Raw genomic sequence first — 22,892 nt, 5'->3', positions numbered from 1 at the left:
TCCAGATCTTTGTCACTGAATGACAATCCATCTTGGATGGTTCCAACTTCACATATTGACAAGGATGTGGGGCTGGATAAATTGTTGGTTCCTTTTGCTGCTCGCAAAAGAGCTTTTCTTGCATTGTTCGAGTCGCCACAAGCAGGCCCCCCAGTGATTACGGCGATTACCCCTCCCGAGGGCAAATTTTCATCCGCTCGTTCATGCTGTTTTCCAGTTTTGTCATGGCGCTTTTGATAGTCATGTTTTGGTTGTTCGTCCCGACGCCTGTCATCTCGTTTTTCACCGCGGGACTTGTCCACGAATTTTCCCAAATGTCCGCGCTTTATGAGTTTTTCAATTTCTGCTCGCAAACTGAAGCAATCTTCTGTAGTATGGCCTTTATCTTTATGAAAATGACAATACTTTTCCAAACGTTGGCGCTTTGGGTTATTCTGCATTGGGCGAGGGGGTCGCAACAATCCTTGTTTTTCAGCCACTACCAGTATATCGGTCAGACGTGCATTGAGGGGTGTATTCTGGAGATGGGGGCTCTGTGCTGTTCGCTTTTCGTCTCGCTTTCTAATATCTGGTTTATCTTCTTCTCTCTTTCTTTTATTTAGGTAGTGTGGTTCAATAGATTCTTCAACCCGAATGTATTTCTCAGCTCTTTCCAGTAATTCCTCTAAGTTTTTGGGCGGCCTTCCCGCAATTGATTCTTTGAACTTCCGATGGCGCAAGTTTTGTTGCATTATTCCAGCTAACAAATCATGGTTCACGTGTAAAACTTCGTGCACCGCATGAGTAAATCGCCGAACATAGTCCCTCAAACATTCTTCTTCTTTTTGAATGACTGTGAACAAATATGCCGCTGTTTTTGGGTATTTTTTGTTAATTTAGAATTGCTGGATAAAGCAGTCAGTAAGTTGCTCCAAATTGGCAATAGATCCAGAGGGTAACTTGTTGAACCATGTGAGTGCTCTTCCTGATAATGTTGTTCGGAAAATTTTACAGTATGCAGCATCTGTGATATCATACAAATCCGCTTTCGCGTAGAATTTGTCTATATGGTCTTGGGGGTCACTCGTTCCATCGAACTCAGGTAAGCTGGGGATTTTGACTCCCTTTGGTAATGCTTCAGATAATATGTCATCAGTGAAGGGGCTTCGGCGTGACGGCAAAATTGCGGACATATTCTCTCCAGTTACATGTGTGCGAGATCCATCCTTCCGAGCTGGATTAGTGATCTTGTTTTCGCTAGAAATGTCATGAACTGTGTGAACACTTGCTTCACCGTCTTTTTGAGTAGTATTTTTCTTGGTCCCCCCTTGATCTTTATCATTCACTTTAGATTTATCTTTATTTGGGTCTCCGTTATTAGGGTCAAGAGATGACGAACCTTCAGTCTGAGCCTTTTTCTTGCTGCTTTTGCGCTTGCGGGTTTCTAGGTACTGAGCAACTGCATCTTTTGCTGCGAGTGCGGCTGTGTTTTCCATTAGCGCAGTCAAGTCTTCACGGGTGAGAGTAATACTCGGCGGTGCGTTTCCATTGTTAATATTTCCTTGAGACATTTTTGAAGTAATATGTGTTCTCAATGACGTAGTGAACGGGTTCCCACAGACGACGCCAAGCTGATGTAGCCAAAAATCACTTATATATGACACGTTGCTTCCGCAAAGTCTGGAGTATCAACGGATCCTTGTATGTTCCCGGTGGAGATCTTCAGTGGGTTGTTCCTACGTCACAAAACAAAGTCAGAGGAGCCAGGAGGGTTCCCGGCGAAGGCACTCCGACGCTCAAGTCAGTTATTACTCAAGGAATAATAATCAAGAGTAGAGTAATATAGTGCTAAAGAAAGAGTGTACCTTAATAATGAGGTGACTTAAGCTATTTATAGATATTCGAAGAGTTTCACGGGCTTGAGCCTCTTATGGGCTTTTGTAGAATTCAGGGCCTGCTTGAATTAAATATATATAATATTTAAATAAGCTTGGGCCTCAAAAATATTTGGAGTGGACCTTTATGATTGAGCTCAGGCCCAATTGAATTTTTAGGTGTAACCTATCACACATAAATCTATATCTATATATATATCTATATCAAAACAAAAAAGTCACATAAATCCATATATATATATATATATATAGATTTAGATATAGATATGATTTCAAATTTTATTTTCAAATATATATTTAATTTCAAATAAAAGTTTTTCCCCTCATTTTTTCAGAATTTGTTTTTTAATTTGTCTTTAGAATATCTTCGAGTTGAACGTAAAATTATAGATTTGGGTTCTTTATGTCCAACTCCAACAATTGGCAAGATAAAATTGGACATTGAATTCGATAAAAAAAACATTAGGAAAAATATGTTATAATTTTTTTTTATTGTTTTACAAGTAAATTTTTTTTAAAGTATATGTTTGCGCAACATATTTATAAGTATTTTTTAAAAATATATTTAAAAAATTGTTTTCCAAATGTAGTTTTTAAAAATCCTATAGAATGCTAACACCCGCCCGAATAGGGGGTGGTGGTCCATCTTAAGCGCGCAACAAACAATCACGCTCACTCCTGTCGATGGGCCTGAGAAGGCCCCCATGGGTTCTAATTCTAAGAACGGGCTACCTTCTTTTGCCAGAAGATATTTTCTATTTACATTATCTTCTCTTAGAAAGAGCCACTAAAATTGACGTGCGTTTTTTATGTTTGCAATGACGGAAATCAAACACATTACCTTTTTAATTCTAAAAATATTTTTGTAGAATAATTGTCCAAACTCATGCATATTTTTTTTAAAAAGTTTTAAAATATTAAAAAAAAACACTTTTTTTTTTGTTTTTTGATCACAATTTTTTTATTATATATATATATATTATAAGTATATTTGTCCAAATCACCCCTAAGGTCGTCCCATAATCCCATTTTTGTTTTTACATGAAATTATTTATTCAATAATAAATAAAAATTTTGAAGTGCAAAATTAAACTGGCTCGGAGTCGGAGGTTGCGGAAGCCAAATCCGAAGCATTGTCCGTAGAATCCCTCAGGAGGAGACATGGAAGTGGAATTGGAGCCGAGGGTTAAGCCCTTGAGCTACAAAGTGAAGGCCATGTCCAGAGAATCTCCTGCGCAGAAGGCAGCTCATGTGCTCGACACTGACCTCCGCAATCATTGGTCCACCGCTACCAACACCAAGGAATGGATCTTACTTGAACTCGATGTGAGTACATTTTTAGGGAGTTTGCAAGGGTTTTCTGGCGATATATCAAATGGGTTTTTGATGTTCTGTTCTTGATCGAATTGGTTTTAAATTTAGCAGTTTGTTGCCCAATTGTGGAGTTTGAACTGAAATTCGGATACCATTTGGAGTCCCATTTGTTTTCCTCTGTTAAACTTTGGAAGAATGTTGGCCAACAATTAGGAATCACCTGTTACTGTAATGACTGCATTCTTTTCCCAGGAAAATTGAACAACTATCAGGGAACTGCACGCTAGAAACAAAGTTCTGAGTTGACTGAATATATGGGAAAAAAATGATACCATCACTGAATATCTGTTATAAAATTTATTCATTTCTTAGTACCGGGTTTTTTTAAAAAATAACTTGAGAGTTTTGGAAGATATTCAGAAATTTTGAGTTTCTGAGTGTTTATCAAACACAATTTTTCTGCACGAAGTGCTTTTGTCTGTGCTGTGAAACCCAATGAAGCACTGACGATGACTTAATTTTCATTTTAAGTTGGATTAGCTTGTAGTTAACTTTAGTGTTGGCATTTCTTACCTAGATAGACTCGGCAGGTTTGAAATATATTTATTTAATATATAATTATATTAAATTAGCAAAATATTGAAGCTTGAAAGTGGTTCACGAACTACCAACCAAGATAATCTGGGTTTGAATTTGGCTTGAAAAAGTTTGAGTTTAGATAGAATCAATAATTTTGAATATGAATCAATATTTTTTCCGGATCGATTAGTTTACACACCTAACGTGGTCCTCTAACCATAGGATCTTTCCCCCATACAAATTCCCATTTGAGGTATTTTTCCATAGATAGTTATTTTTATGTTCTACTGCAGCATGGCATATTCTGCTGGTCTTTAATTTTTGTAATCATGCGTATCGGAGGTAAAAGAATCTCTCATTTTCAATGAACATGTTTATATCATCTTAAAGGTCAATCCCTGATCTCTTTTTCAGTTGTTGTACAGCCTGCTATAAATTCATGAAGTATATATTAGCGCCTTTGATTTCTAGTAAGGAAAATGCAAGTAAAAGAAATCAAACAACAAGAAATTTTTTGCAACCAAAGTCCATTACAGATTTCCTTGTTTGATGGTATAAGCATAAATCATGTCAACTTTTCGAATTCTATCATGCAAAACTAAATAAAATTGATTTGAATAACTGATGTGTTTATCTCATTATCATATTTGCTCAAATGAATGTTTGCTTTAGTGTTTTCCATGCCAAAATCGAAGGTTCAAATGCTGTTTAAGTTTTATGCTATATGTTGTCACTAGGCTAGCTTGATGGGACCGTACTTCTCCAATTGGGCTTGGCACAGTGTCGTCCAACAAGTGCTGGAAGTTTGATAGATTTAAAGCTAGGTTAAGTAGCAAATATTGTGATTTAAATTTGATTTTGTTGTCCAATTATATCACTAATTTAAAAACACTTGGCTGGGTTTTCACAAAAAAAAAAAAAGAAGCACTTGGCTAGGTGGTATGAATTATGACTTATTGCAGCCGTTTTAACATTTGACTTTTGTGGTATTGGTAAACTAAGTGGGGACGAATGCCTTTTTGTTATGTGCCTATTTTTTTGTTGGAAATTTATTTCCTGTCTTTGTTAATGTTGTGTACGATACACTTTTTAATCTAATGCTACCACTGTTTTTGTTTCGCTCCAGGTTCCGTGCTTGTTGTCACACATAAGGATCTATAATAAGTCTGTGTTGGAATGGGAAATTTCAGTTGGATTGAGTTACAAGGTCAGGGGAACACGAGCTTTAACAGCAAATGCATTCAATTTTTTTTTTTCTGAGTTTTCTATAAAGAGTTTTCTTCCTCGAGGTTTTTTTGCATTGTAATCTGTAGATATATTTGGTGTACCTTTGTAAAATTCGTATTTATTTGTGCTTTTCAAGTATCTTCTAGATCCAACGTGCTTCAACTCAGCTGAAGCGTGCTTTGTGAAATTTGCTGCGTGGAGAATCTTTTTTAGTAAATCAGTTTCTGCTAAACTAGATCAGTTTTAATTTGATCTTGCTCCTAGAGTTCCCCATTTGACACCTTTTTTTTATGCCGGATATTGATCAGGTTTAGTTACGTTGGAGTAAGCAAGTTTCCAAGTTTTGGATGTTCGTCCTTCCGTCCCTTTTGCATGAGCATATGAGAAATAAAAGCTTAAATCATTTCTGTTTAGATACAACCTGTTCACCTGTTCTGTCCGAAGGATATTGCTTTCTAGGCTCCTTCCTGATTTATCGTAATCTAGATAATGCCTCTAATGCAGATTCTTATTCACTTACTACTTTCATTTTCAAATTTTCACAGCCTGTCATCTTAAGCTTCTGTTTTTTCCTCCTTCAGTGTTGCTAAGGTATAAGGATTGAATGTCTATACCTTGATAACTCGTAGCATCTGCTTTGTATTTGTTTTTTGCTATAATATCATTTTCATTGTAATATTTTTATTGAATAGTTATACTTTTATAAATGTGGTGGTCGTCTCAATTTTCTATTTCGCTACCCTTATATGTCCTCTCAACATGTTTTACGACAGCCTGAGACATTTGTAAAGGTTCGTCCCCGTTGTGAAGCACCTCGACGCGACATGATGTACCCAGTGAACTATACCCCATGCCGTTATGTGCGGTTATCTTGTATGCGTGGAAACCCCATAGCTATTTTTTTCATTCAGGTAAGAGCTCTCTCTGAGGCTCTCACACGCAAACTGCTACCAATATTTGTTATTTTTAAGCTGAATATCTGTCCTATTTGCATTTCCTTGTAAATTAGATTTCTTGTTGTCCACCTGAACATTAGGAATGAATGTCATAGTGTTTATCACAAATTAAGTCATTGACTATGATATAAAACAGCCAAATATATGCCGTATTTGGAGGAGTTGGGCTTGGTTTGTGTATCCCTTAGATCAGTTGGGGATTTATTTGAAGCAGATGTTGGATGTAGTCTTGGTAGGAATGGTAGAATCTTTTGGGTATTGTTAGTTCATTGTATTTGTTGGTTGGTTTGGTTGGAGAGAAGCAGGAGAACTTTTGATAATGGTGAAGAATCTATTGGCAATTGTTTTTTTGATGAGAAACGATAATATATTATATACTTGAAAAGATCCGCGAATCACAGTTCCGTTTTGAATTTCGAAGACTGCGGAGTTCCAAAACTTCTCGGTTACAGATTTATATAGGGATCAGAGTCTTATATTATGCTAAGTCGACTCCGGATTTTCTCTCTTTATGCCTGGACCTTTGGTCCTTTCTTTTTATGCCTGGACCTTTGGTCCTTTCTTTATGCCTGAAATGTTATGACAATGAATCCAATTTAGCCAGATGACTATTGATCTGGACAAAAAGGATTTTGAAAAAGCCATTCTATTTTTTTTTTTGAACTCTAATCCTCTCTCTGAATCCGAAGACAAGGCCTCAGATATCGGTTCAAAATTGGAGGGACTGCACAATATGAAACTAGATCTGGGCCAAGGAAATCAAAATACCATGATTCTTAGAGTCATGCACATAGTCCAAGGAAACCAAAAAAATGATGAATGGCAAGGACTCGAGAATGTGCCAAGTTTTGGACCAACCCACATTAATTTTCCATGCATTAGTTAAGATAGTAAAAACAATTTATTAGCATTTGGTAATTTGTTAGGTGCAGGTTTTGAAAGTTGAGCCATTTTCTTTCGCTCAACTTCCACTGATTGACTGAGTTCTTTAAAAAAGAACAATTCATTTCCTATGAAAAAAAAGAAGAAAAGTGCTTTGCAGTTTTATTTATTTACTGTTGAGGATAACTTCTACTGATTTTAGATGTGTAGAAGCTTGAGCAAGAGCCAGCTTTTGAAGGGTGCGCAAATGGTATAACAATGTCCAACCATTTTAAAATTGACACAATACATATGAACCTTTTCATTAGCAATTTTTAGTTGTCATAAGTGGGTGCCCACCTGACCCACATATAATCAAGCAAAGGCTCTAAAAGATTTGGCTCAACACAGATAAAAATAAGGATAATAAAAATCAGTTATAGGCTCATCAAGTTTAATTGGCTTACCAATACGATGTTCGGTAGAATAGATACCTTTAAAAACAGATGAACGACAAGATTACAATCTAATCCAAATCGGGACTATTAGAGATTTTTCCTCAACGAAAAATCTTGTAGTCCATTTGTATGACGAATGGATATTTACCAACATAAAGCACGCCACAGTAGGAGATCTTGGTCTTCCTATGTCGAAAGTGTGAAAAGCATATATCCTTCAAGGAGAAACTTAGATCAAGAAGACCTGACCCAAACTAGAAAAAGACGCAATAAACTTATCTTGGGTAATTGCAGATGTATCTCCAGATGTCTTCCCAATTGCCCCCAAATGGTAAAGGTATAAACAAATTTTTTTTTTTGGATAAGTAACAATATTATATTAGTTACATGAAGACTATTAATTACAATAGACGGACAAGTGATCCATTAACGACAAAAGTCTAAGCATGACCCTACTCATATCAACAATGGACAAAAACCCACTCTCTTAATAAATCTGAGATTGAGATATTCTCAAACTCTACATGAGTTCCAGTCCAAGTAGATGTTCGAAATTTGATCTTTTCCCTGCCGTCGTCAATCGATACTTCAATGCTGTCGAAAATTCTTTTATTCCTCTCCAACCACTCGGACCAACATATGCCATGAACCACCACTATCCAAAAAATTAAACCCTTCTTGCCAAAAAGATGTCCAAGATCTGTAGCGAATAATTCTTATGTTGATCTTCAAACTACCCAAACCAATCGATACTTCAATGCTGTCGAAAATTCTTTTATTCCTCTCCAACCACACGGACCAACATATGCCATTAACCACCACTATCCAAAAAATTAAACCCTTCTTGCCAAAAAGATGTCCAAGATCTGTAGCGAATAATTCTTGTGTTAATCTTCGAACCACCCAAACCAACCTATCTCTTCCAAAGCTCTTGCCCACAACCCACTCGTGAAAGTACAATGAATCAACATATGGTCCTGCGTCTCCCTCTCTTTCCGACACAACACACCATAGTTGTTAAGGGCGCAAGACACACTAAGGCGGAAAGGGTCCTGGAGCCTGAGGCGCAAGGCGAGGTGCGCGCCTTATCGAAGCAAGACACAATATTAATTTTTCAAAAAAATATATTTATTTAATGATACTATATGACAAAAAGCTATTATTGAAATAATTAATCTAAGCAAAAATATATCATATCACAAAAAATATTTATATATTATTGCTATTTCACAGTAAAGTACATATATTTTGATAATGCACTAAGAAAGTCTTGCATTATTCGTATATTTATGAGTCACTTTTACTTTTCTAATCTAGATACTGATATATTATTTTTAGTATGCTATCTGTAGTTAAGAAATCTGTTATTACTAGTAGATTTTTTCTTTACTTTTATTTTTTTTTACCATATTAGTGTAGGGATTTTCTCTAATAACTTGTCCAGTCAATCAATTTAGATTCTAGTTTAAGGCAGATTGACAATTTAGATCCTAGTTTATAGTTGTTATCAATCTATCAATAAATGTAAATTTAAATATTTTGGGAAATAGAAACTCAATTAAATGTTATTTAAATTAAAATTAAAAAAAGAAAAATATACGACTTTTCCGTAAACAGAAAACAAATTGAGGCGCACCTCAGTCGCACCTGGGCTCGCCTTAGTGAATCGCTGCGCTTGGGAAAATCCCAGGCGCAGGGGCTGAGAAGCGCTTGTTCCCAGGCGCAGGAGCTGAGCCTGGTGGCGCGAGAAGCGCTTGCCTTTGACAATTAAGCAACACACACCAAGTTGGGCACAGAACACATGTGAGCCATCAAGGTATAACATTTTAACAATATCATACTTGAGAAAAATAATACTACGGGCGCTGCTATACATAACTGGATTTCAATTTGAATGACTTTATCCATGTTGTGAATATTACCAGAACTTTTTAATTACGTGAGGAAGAAAGACAAATCATAGATAGGAAGATTTTACTCTGTTGTTAATACTTTTGATCGTGCTTTTTTGTAGCTCAAAAATAATGTAACAAGCAATGTACCAATTTATTAAACTACAACGAAATAATTGCAAGTGTACGGTACAAGTTTTAGTATAGATAAGAAAATAAGGATTGTCGTTCCATTATAACTAACTAGCAAGTACCAAATAAAATTGTTTAAACTATATTTAACCTACGAAAGAGAAACGGACAAAATAGGACCGAGCGCTTACCGCTTTACCATAAGCTATAGCCGGTGGTCGTTGAAAGAAAGAATTTGCAGGGAATAATTATTCTCTATTATTGATCATCCTTTTATAAGATTTACAACCTAAAGGGCATATGTAATGCTACAAATCAGGGTGTCAATCACTGATATTAGGTAAAGAATATTTCCTAATTAGTTACTTTCCTATAATACAAAGATCTTAGCTAATTTACAGATTTACAACAATTATTCCTAAATTAATTTCAATCTTCCAACACTCCCCCTCAAGCTGGTTTGAAGATATCTTCCATAGCCAGCTTGCTTACAAAGATATCAAACTGTTTTTTGTGTAGTCCTTTGGTGAACACATCAGCATCTTGTTCCGTTGTGGGGATATATGTCATGCACACCTCTCCATTGTCTATTTTCTCCTTAATAAAATGCTTGTCCGCTTCCACATGTTTTGTACGATCGTGGAGAACTGGATTGTGAGAAATAGAAATTGCAGCCTTATTATCACAATATAACTTCGTAGGAGATGATCCCGACACCTTTAACTCCAAAAAACTTTTAATCCACATAATTTCACAAATGCCATGATCTACTGCTCTAAATTCTGCCTCAGCACTGCTTCTAGCAACTACATTTTGCTTTTTACTTCGCCAAGTAACTAAGTTGCCCCCCTACAAATGAGCAGTACCCCGAAGTAGACCTTCGATCCACCATACTTCCAGCCCAATCCGCATCAGTCTAGGCTTCAATTTGTAGATTTCCTCTTGACTTAAACAAGAGTCCTCTTCCTGGTGTTCCCTTTAAGTATCTTAGTATTCTGTAAACAGCTTCAAAATGCTCTGAGCTAGGTGCATGCATAAACTGACTAACCATGCTTACTGCGAATGCTATGTCAGGACGTGTATGGGCAAGGTAGATTAGCCTTCCAACAAGCCTTTGGTAGCGCTCACGATCCTTCACATTCTCGGCCTTAGCAATCTACAGCTTTGCATTAGGTTCTGTAGGTATTTCAGCGGGCTTACAACCTAACATACCAGTCTCATTAAGCAAGTCAAGTGCATACTTTCGCTGGTTTACGAAAATACCTTCTTTGGATCTAGCAAACTCCATTCCAAGAAAGTATTTTAATGCTCCCAAGTCCTTGATCTCGAATTCCTTGGCAAGTTCTCCTTTCAGCTTCTCTAATTCATAGCAGTCATTCCCAGTATCACAATATCATCCACATAAACAATCAGGACAGACACCTTTCCTCCTTTTGAATGTTTGTAAAACATAGTATGATCTGCTTGACTTTGAGTATATCCATAACCCTTTATCACCTTCCCAAAGCGTTCAAACCAGGCTCGAGGGGATTGCTTGAGTCCTTACAAGGACTTTTTTAGTTTGCACACTTTCCTAACTCCAATGCTTTCTTCAAAACCTGGTGGAGAGCTCATAAATACTTCCTCCTCTAAATCTCCATTAAGGAAGGCATTTTTTACATCCAATTGGTGTAAAGGCCAATTGAAATTTACTGCAAGAGACAACAAAATTCTGATGGAGTTTATTTTAGCTACCGGAGCAAACGTCTCTTGGTAGTCTATCCCATAGGTTTGAGTGAAACCTTTTGCTACAAGTCTGGCTTTGTATCTCTCAACACTTCCATCAGCTTTGCTCTTTATTGTGAACACCCATTTGCAGACTACAACCTTTTTTCCTTTTGGTAATTCAACAACCTTCCAAGTATCATTTTTTTTCAGCGCATTCATTTCCTCAAACGCTGCCAATTTCCAATTCGGCTCATCTAGTGCTTCCTGAATGTTTCTGGGTATCGCAAGTTCTGAAATTTTTGTTGTGAATGCTCTATAATTGCTGGACAGATTGTTGTATGAGATGTATTTAGCAATAGGATATCTAGTGCATGTTCGGACCCCCTTTCTAAGTGCAATAGGAAGGTCATGGGCTGGTTCTAAGACAGGTTCTGATGCAGATTTTTTTCGTTCATTATGAGGGGTTGTTGATGAATTTGGGTCGATAACAATGGGGGGAAGAGAGTTTATAGATGCAGAAGAATCACCTGAAACATTTTGGAGAAGACCGTCAGTCAGGGATTCTGTTTGGCCATGCGTTGGAGTGATCAAATGGTCTTTACTTTGTCCAGGAAGTTTCCTCCTTGAATAAACCAGTGGCTCAAGATTTTCTCGATTTTTTATCAATCGTAGTATTTCTTTCTCTGACAGATCAAATGCTGATCCGGATTCAGCAGATTGGGGTTCCTGATTCTCCTTTTCTATATCTAAAATCACAGCAGGTAAAGGTTCAACGATTTCCCAAAAATTTTGTTCCATTAATTTCTCCCCCTGAATTAATTTTTTAGGGAAATATGGAGTATTTTCCAAAAAAGAAACATCCATACTTGTGTGAACCCTTTTTGTAAGAGGATTAAAACATTTGTAACCTTTTTGGTTAGGAGTATATCCTGTGAAAATGCATTTTTCTGCCCTAGGATCCAACTTTGACCGTGATCCCTTGTGAATATGCACATAGGCAGTGCATCCAAATATTCGCAAAGGTAATTCTGAATTAATTCGAGTATCAGGAAAAATCTTTTTTAAACATTCCAATGGGGTGCTGTACTGCAGCACTTTTGTAGGCATTCTGTTGATTAGGTAAGATGCAGTAAGTATGGCATCCCCCAAAAATATTTTGGAACATTCATGTGAAACATCATAGCCCTTGCTACTTCTAGCAAGTGCTTATTTTTACGTTCAGCTGTTCCATTTTGTTCAGGAGTACAAGGACACGAGGATTGGTGTAGAATGCTTTTTTTCTTTCAAAAATGTTGCTAAGATTGTATTAAAATATTCTGTCCCATTATCAGATCGTAAAATGCTAATTTTTGCATGAAATTGATTTTCAATCATTTGATAAAATTCTTTAAAAATTTTTTCAACTTCAGATTTTTCCCTCATTAAATATACCCAACAAAGACGAGTATGATCATCTATAAATGTTACAAACCATTTTTTTCCTGAAACAGTGGTAACTTTTGAGGGTCCCCCAACGTCACTGTGAAAGAGGTAAAAAGGCCTTGATTCACGATAAGGTTTTGAAATGTAAGACGAGCGTTGGCTCTTTGCCAAAAAACAACTTTCACATTGGAATGATAAAAGGTCTGTTTTTTGAAATAAAGATGGGAACAAATATTTTTTTTAGATAAGAAAAACTAGGATGCCCTAATCTATAATGCCAAATCATTATTTGATCACGAACAGAGAGAGAACCAATACTACTAAGTCCTTGAGCCATTTTATTACTTTGTAAATCACCCTCGAAGTAGTAGAGACCATTGATCAACCTAGCATTGCCAATCGTCTTCCCCGAGCTCCGGTCCTGAATAACACAATGAGATTCATAAATGATAACACAACAATTAGAATCTTTAGATATTTTGCTGACGGACAAGAGATTACAAGCTAGCCTAGGGACATGGAGAACAGATTTTAGATCTATTCTTTTAGAAATTTTTACTAGGCCCTTTCCTGCAATCGAAGAGAAGTTGCCATCAGCTATTCTAACCTTTTCATTTCCAGGACACGATGAATAGGATTCGAATATATTTGAGGAATTGGTCATATGGTCAGATGCTCCAGAATCAATGATCCATGGAGTAGAAGATTTGAGATGGCAAGATAGAGCATTTAATTCATTACCTGTGTGTACCACAGAAGCACTAGGAATACCGGATGGTGAATTGGTCTTTAGCAATGCAAGAAGATGTTCCATCTGCTCCTTAGTGAAGGGGCTGGTCTCGACTTCATTAGCAGTGGAGTATACTCGCCCTTGTTTGTCAACTGCTTTTCCTTTCCAATTTGCAGGTTTTCCATGAATCTTCCAACAATTGTCACGTGTATGGCGAGGTTTATTGCAGAAATCACACCAAACACGTGGTTTTTCATCATATTTTCGCTGATTTATGGTGGTTTTATTGATGCCTCCACCCATGGTTATCAGCGCTGAACTTTCAGCGGCAGTTTCTTGCGCTTTTTTTCCCAACATCACATTCCTACGACTTTCTTCTCTTCTAACTTCTGAGAACACTTCCCCGATTGGAGGCAGGGGCTGTCTTCCAATGATTCTGCCCCTGACCTCATCAAATTCGACGTTGAGGCCGGCCAAAAACTTGAAGATGCGATTATCTTCCACAGTTTTCTTATGATGGCGTCCATCCTCAGCAGATTTCCACTCGTAGGTATTGAAGAGATCTAAATCTTGCCATATACGCTTCAAGGAGTTGAAGTATTTTGTAACATTATCCTCCCCCTGTCGCATCTATCTGAGTTTAAGATTTAACTCGAAGATCTGAGATTGATTCCCCAAATCAGAATACATCTGATTTACATTCTCCGTCCCAAAGCTCTTGTGCCGTTGGATAGCACATATAATTAGAGCTAATGTCTTCTTCCATAGAGTTCACAAGCCATGTCATCACCATGGAATTCTCAGCATCCCATGTAGCATAACTCGTATCACCTACTGCCGGTGCCTTCTTTTCCTCAGTTAGGTAACCCATTTTTCCTCGCCCTCTGAGGTACAACCGAACTGATTGATACCATCTCAGAAAATTGTCACCATTCAAACGAATTGTAGTGATTTGAACAGAGTGAGATTCTGAGGTAGGTGCGTTAGTTTTTGAGAGATCTGAGGTGATGGATTTTTGACAGGGACTGAAGATTCCTTGGTAGATTCATCATAAACATCCGACATGGTGTTAGGAGGAAGGAGACGTGATTTTTTGCCTGCCTTCTCTGATACCACGTTGAAAGAAAGAATTTGCAGGGAATAATTATTCTCTATTATTGATCATCCTTTTATAAGATTTACAACCTAAAGGGCATATGTAATGCTACAAATCAGGGATGTCAATCACTGATATTAGGTAAAGAATATTTCCTAATTAGTTACTTTCCTATAATACAAAGATCTTAGCTAATTTACAGATTTACAACAATTATTCCTAAATTAATTTCAATCTTCCAACAGTGGTAATGGTGCAACTCAAAGCTATAGCTGGTGGTAATGGTACAACTCAAATCTTTTAAAGCGCACAGCAGCCCAAGCTCCATAGTTCGATCGCTCTACCAAGTAGGAAAAATTATTGCACCCCAACAAAATTAAACTAAATTAAAGTAATAAAAGCCAAAATAAGATAAATTAAATAAAAAAACAAATATTTTATTTCTTTTTGGGTCTTTAAACCATGTGCTGATGGGCCCAAATTCCTTTTCCATTTATTGCCTTATATCTCGAGATACTACTGAATTGTAGGGGACAAAAGTGGGGCCAGGCCGTGTCAAAATAAAGATAATTTTTTATTAATTTTTTTGTGAATTCTTGTATCAAGACATTTATTTTTAATCATTTATTGTATGTTTTCTTGGAAATTTAAAGCTAGTGTTTGATAGTCTTTTTAATGTCTTATGTTATTAACTTTTTATAACTAAATTTTTATTTATGTTATTCATGTTGTTTAGATATGTGATATTTTATATAAGATATAATCGTTGACATGATTTGTTTGATTGTGACATTTATTATTATTATTTTTGAAAAAGAAACTGATAATATTAATATTAGAAATAAAGATAATTACAAAGAGGAGGTGGACCAGAGGTCAAATCAACAAAAAACTACCAAAAATCTTCAAACTCGAGTCAACTAACAAAATAAGACTCAAATCCCTAGAAAGAGCAAGCACATATAATGATTTAGAGCCCGTTTGGTTGGAGAAGCCAACCGACTAAAAACACTTATTTAAAAAAGTGTTTTTTTGAAAATGTGTATTGTTTGTTTACAAAAATTGTTTTAAGAAATTTAAGTGATTTTTAGAAGCCATAATATTTGGCTTTCGGGCATCTGCGTTTAGTTCTATCTAAAAATTAAAACAAATTTTTTTTTCAACATAAGTTCAAACACCAAAGACGCATCTGTTTTATTTATTTTTTTAATAAAAACACTTTAAAAAATTGAACTTATTTAATCATTTTTTTTAATTTACAAATTTTGTATCCAAACTGGATCTTAAAATCCGCTGTTGACTGAAGCCAACATGGAACCCTGAATTTAATCTTTTCCCAACAATCATCAGCCGATTCATCTCTGTCATAAATGTCCTTTAGTTTTTCTCCCACCGGATAGACCAACAGATAATAAACTACCTTGCCCAAAGCAAACTGACAAAAGGGCAGTGTAAAAGCAAATGGTCCCAAGTCTCATAATCCTGCCTGCATAGCACACACCTGTTAAGACTGAGAGAACATGAAGGATTCCTTCTCTGCATCAACTCACAAGTCTGGAAGTTTACCAAGGCCAGTGATCTACAAGAACACTCGAACCTTAGAAGGAATCGACAATTTTGAAATGAAATGAAAGAGTGCAAATCTAGGAGAATTAGAACATGGGAAAAAAACTCGAAGAAAGATTTAACTGAAAAGGTGCATGATGAATCCAACATCCAAGATCTATAATCTGCAGCACCCTGAACGATAATAGCCCTCTCCAAAAAACCTAACAACACACGTAACTCACTCAATTCCGCATCCTTAAGATCCCTACGAAAATGCAAATTCCAAGAAAGAGAAGAGAGACCAGACCGGGAGACCAAGCTGAAGAATCTAAAAGATATTGGATGGCTATGAGCCATGGAGATCTGAAACAAAGAAGGGATAAGAACTTGAAAGGAAGGGTCCCCCTGTTAAGAATTGGAACTTGGATCTAACTCACCCAAAAAGCTAGTTCAAGGGGGGAGGGTTGTCCAAGACCATATATTGAACTCCCAGGATATTTACCCAACCGATGCGAGACACAAATTAACACACCAACACCCCTCACCATTGATGGTCCCAAAATCTAATAACGTTACCCCCTCTGGCCACAACGATAAATCCTATATATGAATTTCCAAGGCTCCTGAAAGTGGAAAACTTAGCTAGACCGGCATCCCATCCATTCTCTTCTTGCAACCTATATTTGCTAACAATAATCTTGCACCTGGCGACTTCCCTAAAAAATCTCCACCACCATTTGACGAATAATGTTTATTTCTAAAACAAATATATCGGTGCCCAAACCCCCTTGCTCTTTAGGTCTATACACTTGATCCCAAGCTACCTGGTGACAATGATGCTCCATGTTGCCACCATCCCACAAAAATCCCTTGTAACCTTTAACATGGCATGTGCAATCCCATTAAGTATTCAGAATAAAGACAAAAAATACGTTAGCAGGGCATCCAAAACCGCAAACCGCTGAAATCAAATTCTCCCTCATCTGGACAAAAACGTTTTTCTTGTAGTAGCTGATTTCTTGTAAATCTTGGATAAATCTGTTCCCAAAATTTTTCTTTTGACGGATTGCCTCCCAAAGGAATCCCCAAGTATCTCATAGGCCACACTTCTTGACCACACCCGATAAGCCTTGCTAGGCCCTCCACCTTCCCTCAACACAAATCGGGCCTAATAAGGCACTCTTACCCAAATTAAATTTCAACCCTGACATAGCACATAAAGTGTTCAAAATATCCACCAGAAGGCTAACATATCTATCCTCCTTCACAAAAAATTAATGCATCGTCCGTGTCCGTAAACTGAATGTGAGAAATCTCCACCCTATCCTTGCTCACTCCCAAACTCCGAATCATGTGCAACCCTTTGCCTTGTTTATCATTCATTTCTGCCCAACACGTCCATTATCAAATCAAATAGGAAGGGAGAAAGAGGGTCTCCTTGCCTAAGTCCCTTCTCCCCTTGAATTTATCTTAGGTCTCTCATTAATAAGAATCGAAAATGAAACATTCAAAAGACAACCCTTAATCCATCTTCTCCACCGCTCCTCGAAACCCTTGTTCAATAACTCGAAGTCCAAGAATATCCAACCTACATGATCATAAGCCTTCTCAAAATCTATTCTGAAGACCCAACCTCTTTTCTTCTTCAATCTATACTCTTCCACCAACTCAGCAATGAGGCAACAGTCTAAAATCTGTGAACCTACGATAAAAGCACTTCGAGTGTCAGCAACTGTCAATGGAATTACCTTCCTCAGTCTCAAGGCTAATACTTTAGCTGTAATCTTATAAAGGCTAGTAACCAAGCTGATAAGGCGGAAATCTTTAATGAAATAGGACTTCTGCTTCTTTGGAACCAAGTTAATGTAAGTTTAGTTGGTAATGCCATTAATAATGTTATTGTGTAAAATATTTGTAAAAATTTTGACGGGTGCCCGCTTAACTCATAACCTTGGGCAGGGTACGACGGGTTGAGGTTTTTCCAACCCACCAGATTGGCGGGTGAAAAAATAAGGGAGTGAAGAACTTTTTCTGTCGTATCTCGTTTATTGGGTTTCTACCCTTTAAATAATTTACAGATTACAAATCATAATCCCAATATTTTGTGTAACTGAATCAACCTAAATAATTTACAATCCTACCAAAGATAAAATATCTTATCAACCATAAATAAACAAGATTTGATTTAGTCTATTATAATCGCATATCTCAACACTCCCCCTCAAGCTTGGTGTAGATGTTGATGAGTCCAAGCTTGTGGACAAGAGACTCAAGTGAGTTTTCTGTTAACCCCTTAGTGAGTAGATCAACCAATTGTTGGGAAGTAGGAACATATTCAATATCAATTATGCCTGTCTCCAATTTTTCTTTAATAAAATGTCGATCTACTTCAACATGTTTTGTTCTGTCATGGTGGACTGGATTGCGAGCAATGCTGATGGTAGACTTGTTATCACAAAAGAATTTCATAGGATTTTCAAATTTCATCTTCAATTCCTCCATCACCCTCTTAATCCAAATAAGTTCACATACTCCATCAGTCATGGCCCTGCTTTTGCACTGCTCCTAGCTACAACAGACTGTTTCTTGCTACGCCATGTCACCAAATTTCCCCACAACAACGTGCAATATCCTGAAGTTGACTTTCGATCATCAATGGAACCAGCCCAGTCTGCATCAGAGAATCCTTTTATACTCTTATCATTGGTTTTGGCAAAGAACAAACCTTTCCCTGGTGTTTGCATCAAGTACCTTAAGATTCGATAGACTGCATTGAAATGGCCTTGACAAGGAGAATGCATATACTGACTAACAAGACTGACTGCAAATGCGATATCTGGCCTTGTATGGGAAAGATAGATTAACTTTCCCACAAGGCGTTGATATTTTTCCTTGTCAACAGGCTCTCCCTCCAACATCTTTTCTTTGTTACCAAGCTCAATTGGAGTCTTGCACGGTTTGCATCCAAGCATCCCTGTTTTCTCCAAGAGATCTAAAGTGTATTTCCTTTGAGAAATTGATATGCCTTTTTTGCTTCTCGCTCTCTCCATTCCCAAGAAGTATTTTAATGCTCCAAGGTCTTTGACTTCAAATTCTTTAGCCATCATCAGCTTAATCCTCTTCATTTCTTCCATATCATCTCCAGTGATGATGATGTCATCAACATAGACAATGATAATGGTGATTTTACCCCTTTCAGAGTGCTAACAAACATCGTGTGATCTGTTTGTCTTTGTTTGTAGCCAAATCTCTTGATGGCCTTTGAAAACCTGTCAAACCAAGCTCGTGGAGATTGTTTTAGGCCGTAAAGAGATTTATTAAGTTTACAAACAGTTTCACCTTCTAATTCAAATCTAGGAGGTTGGCACATGTAAACTTCATCTTCCAACTCCCCATTTAAAAAGGCATTTTTGATATCAAATTGATGTAGAGGCCAATCTAGATTGACTGCTAATGAAATGAGAATCCGAACCGTGTTTAGTTTTGCAACGGGGGGCAAATGTCTCGTTATAATCAATTCCAAAAGTTTGCGTAAAACCTTTGGCAACCAAACGAGCCTTGCACCTCTCCACTGATCCATCCGCCCTGTATTTAACCGTAAAAACCCATTTACACCCCACTGTTTTCTTACCTTTTGGAAGTTTCACCAAGTCCCACGTTTTGTTTTTCTTGAGGGCATTCATTTCTTCTAGGACAGCAGCCTTCCATTTTGGGATTATTAATGCTTCCTCCACATTCCTAGGAATAAACATACTGGACAGATTTGAGGTAAAAACCCGAAATGAGGGTGACAATTTTGAGTAGGAAACAAACTGAGATATAGGGTGTTTGGTGCAACATCTAACACCTTTCCTAAGAGCTACTGGCATGTCAAGATCAATAATAGGACAAGATATACCTGGTTTGTCAAGTGGCTCTACTATCGGATCATCTTCTTGACAATGAGTGGGGTTCATGACTTCTTTCTCAGTTTGAGGCTTTCTCCTTCGAGTGTAGACTTGTAGTTCTTGTTGTCTAGGAGTTTGCTCTCTCTCATCTTTTAGGCTGGAATGTTCACTTGTATGGATAACATGAGGGCTAGAGATGATGGAATTGGGGCTGGAAAATTTGCTGGCTGAAGTCGGATTGGGTATTATGGTACTGTGCAGTGGACCAACAGGTAAGGGTAGACTCAAACTGTCCCAGAAGCAAGATTCAATCAGTTTCTCCCTCTGAATTGAAGCAGATGGGAAGTAGGGTGTTTCTTCAAAAAAGGTGACATCATATGTGACATAAAACTTTCTGGTTTGAGGGTAGTAGCATTTATAACCTTTTTGAGTTGGAGAATAACCTACAAAAACTGTTTTGATGGCCCGAGGATCCAACTTGCTTCTGTGATGTTCATGAAGGTGGACGAACGCAGTACAACCAAAGGTTTTCAAGGGTATCTCATGAGGTACATACTGAGGGTAGTGTAGAGTAAGGGCAGACAAAGGAGTCTTGAAGTTGAGTGGGCGACTAGGTAGGCGATTGATAAGATATGTAGAGGTTAGAAGTGCATCCCCCCATAAGTATTTTGGAACGTGCATAGTGAACATAAGAGCCCGGGAAACCTCTAATAAATGCCTATTTTTGCGTTCCGACACCCCATTTTGTTGCGGAGTTTCAACACAAGAGCTCTGGTGAATAATACCATGCTCAGATAAATATTGCCCAAGAATAGAGTTGAAATATTCCTTACCATTATCGGTGCGCAGCATTCGAATTTGTGTCTGGAATTGGGTTGTTACCATTTTATGAAAATTTTGGAACACAAGGGTTGCATCAGATTTATCACGAAGTAGATAAACCCAAGTAACTCGTGTGTGATCATCGATAAACGTAATAAACCATCTTTTTCCATTTGAGGTGGGAATTTTTGAAGGCCCCCATATGTCACTGTGGATTAAGGTAAAAGGTGTGGATGATTTATACGGTTTTGGATGAAATGATGTGCGAGTATGTTTTGCAAATTGGCACATGTCACAATTGAGAGAAGTAAACTCTTTATTACCAAATAAAGATGGAAACAATTTTTTCAAATAAGTAAAACTGGGATGGCCAAGCCTACGGTGCAATAACATGACATCATGACCACTAGACACGGATAAAGAAACATTACTAGACCTAGACTGAAGTCCACTCTCTCCAGACTCAGCCTTGAAATAGTAGAGTCCATCATGAACCTTAGCATTGCCAATCGTCTTCCCCGATAGTAGGTCCTGAAATTGACACGAATAAGGCATGAATTTAGCAACACATTTACTATCCCTCGTGAGTTTAGTGACTGATATCAGACTGCATTTTAAGGCAGAAACATAAAATGCAGCGATAAGGGTAAGAGACGGGGATAATCTTATGTTACCAATTCCGGCAACCTGTGTTAAAGAACCGTCAGCAAGAACAACAGTGGTAGGACTACCACAAGGGACATAGGTACAAAAAACACTCAAACAACCTGTCATATGGTCAGATGCCCCTGAATCAATGATCCAAGGGTTCGAATATGAAGATTTGTGTACTGAAAATTTTTTACCAGATTGTGCTGCTGAACATGATCCAGAAAAAAGTTTGGATTGTTGTGAATTGACTGAGGAGTGACTCAGAAATTTGCAGATTTGTTCGAGCTGCTCATTGGACAAAGGGATAGAAGCTGGTCCAGAATTTCCTGCTGTGGGCTGGGTGTGGTAAGCCTTGCCATCCTTCTTCTTCTTTGGCTGCCAGTTGGGAGGTTTGCCATGGAGATACCAACATTTGTCTTTTGTATGACCAGGGCCATGACAATGTTCACATCCAGGGCGTGTGAAAGATTTCTGTACAAACTTTTGGAAACCTAGACATGAGGAGATATGAGCTGGAAAACAAGATTCAAATGCTGGATACTCAAGAATGGGAAGGTACGGGATCGGATAATGTGGCGGAGGAAAGAAGAGCTGTCAAAGCTGAGTTAGAGGAGTTAACATGTAGGAAATTGCAAATGGAAGCCCAGAAGGCAAAAGTCAAATGGTTAAAGGAAGGGGACTGCAACTCAAAGTTTTTCCATTCGTTACTTAGCCAAAGGAGAAGCAGGACAAGTATAGAGAGGTTGGAATTGGAAGACGGAACTGTGAGCTCCAATAAAGAAATTATTGGATCAGCAATTATAGAGTTTTTCACAAAACTCTATAGCGAACCAGAGAGAGGGGGGTGGGGTATTGAAGGGGTAGAATGGAGCGCAATTGATGGAGATTCTATGGAGCAGCTCGAGCTACCTTTTACCGAGGAGGAAATTAAAAAAGCAGTGTTTGATTGTGAAGGATCAAAAGCTCCGGGACCGGATGGTTTCTCAATGGAAGTTTATAAGGAGTGTTGGCAAACGATTAAAGAGGACTTAAAGAGAGTGTTTAAGGAATTCTATGAGGGAGGTGTTGTGAATGGAGTAACGAATGAGACATACATTTGTTTGGTACCAAAAAAGAAAGAGTCACTACGCATTAGGGACTGTAGACCGATTAGCCTAGTCACTAGTCTTTACAAGATAATCGCTAAGGTGCTAGCTTCGCGTCTTAAGAAGGTGCTTGAGATCACAATTGCACATTCACAGAGTGCCTTCATTGAAGGCCGTCAAATCTTGGATTGCTGTTTGATAGCGAATGAGACAGTGGAGGAATTCAGAATGAAAAAGATAAAAGGCTGGGTTTTCAAGGCTGACTTTGAGAAGGCATATGACAACGTTAATTGGAGATTTCTGGATTTTGTTCTCCTTAAGAAAGGATTTGGGAATAGATGGAGGAAATGGATTAATGGATGCCTCAACAATGTTAAGTTTTCGGTTATTGTCAACGGGAGACCGACTGGTACTTTTAAGGGGGAGAAAGGGTTACGACAGGGAGACCCGCTGTCCCCGTTCTTATTTAACTTGGTGGCGGATGTTTTGGGACGCTTGATTGACAAGGCAAAGGCGTTAAACATCTTTAGAGGTTGGGAGATAGGGAGGGATAGAGTTGAGGTCTCTCACATTCAATTTGCCGATGACGCTTTGTTTTTTGCGCTTAATGAGGATCACGTGAGGCTGTTGATGGATATTCTGGTTGTTTTT

General features: G+C 37.7%; 1 protein-coding gene across 5 annotated transcripts in view; it reads left to right on the top strand.

Moving 5' to 3' along the window:
• Nucleotides 1-2,955: 2,955 nt before the first annotated feature.
• LOC140879459 (uncharacterized) overlaps nt 2,956-22,892 on the top strand; it is a 51,395-nt gene continuing 31,458 nt past the window's right edge. For 4 of the 5 annotated variants that reach the window (XR_012149425.1, XM_073283154.1, XM_073283155.1 and 1 more), the window contains exons 1-3: nt 2,956-3,200; nt 4,894-4,974; nt 5,768-5,905. Coding sequence is in view for 4 of the 5 variants with exons in the window: in XM_073283154.1 (XP_073139255.1) it covers nt 3,036-3,200; nt 4,894-4,974; nt 5,768-5,905 (384 nt within the window). In the remaining variant the exon portion in view is untranslated. Of the gene's footprint in view, nt 3,201-4,893; nt 4,975-5,539; nt 5,586-5,767; nt 5,906-22,892 lie in introns of those variants that run through there. The other variant, XM_073283157.1, reaches the window with a different exon arrangement.

Source organism: Henckelia pumila, chromosome 2, assembly GCF_033568475.1.
Source record: "Henckelia pumila isolate YLH828 chromosome 2, ASM3356847v2, whole genome shotgun sequence".
Lineage (NCBI taxonomy): Eukaryota > Viridiplantae > Streptophyta > Magnoliopsida > Lamiales > Gesneriaceae > Henckelia > Henckelia pumila.
This window is presented reverse-complemented; position numbering and strand designations above follow the sequence as displayed.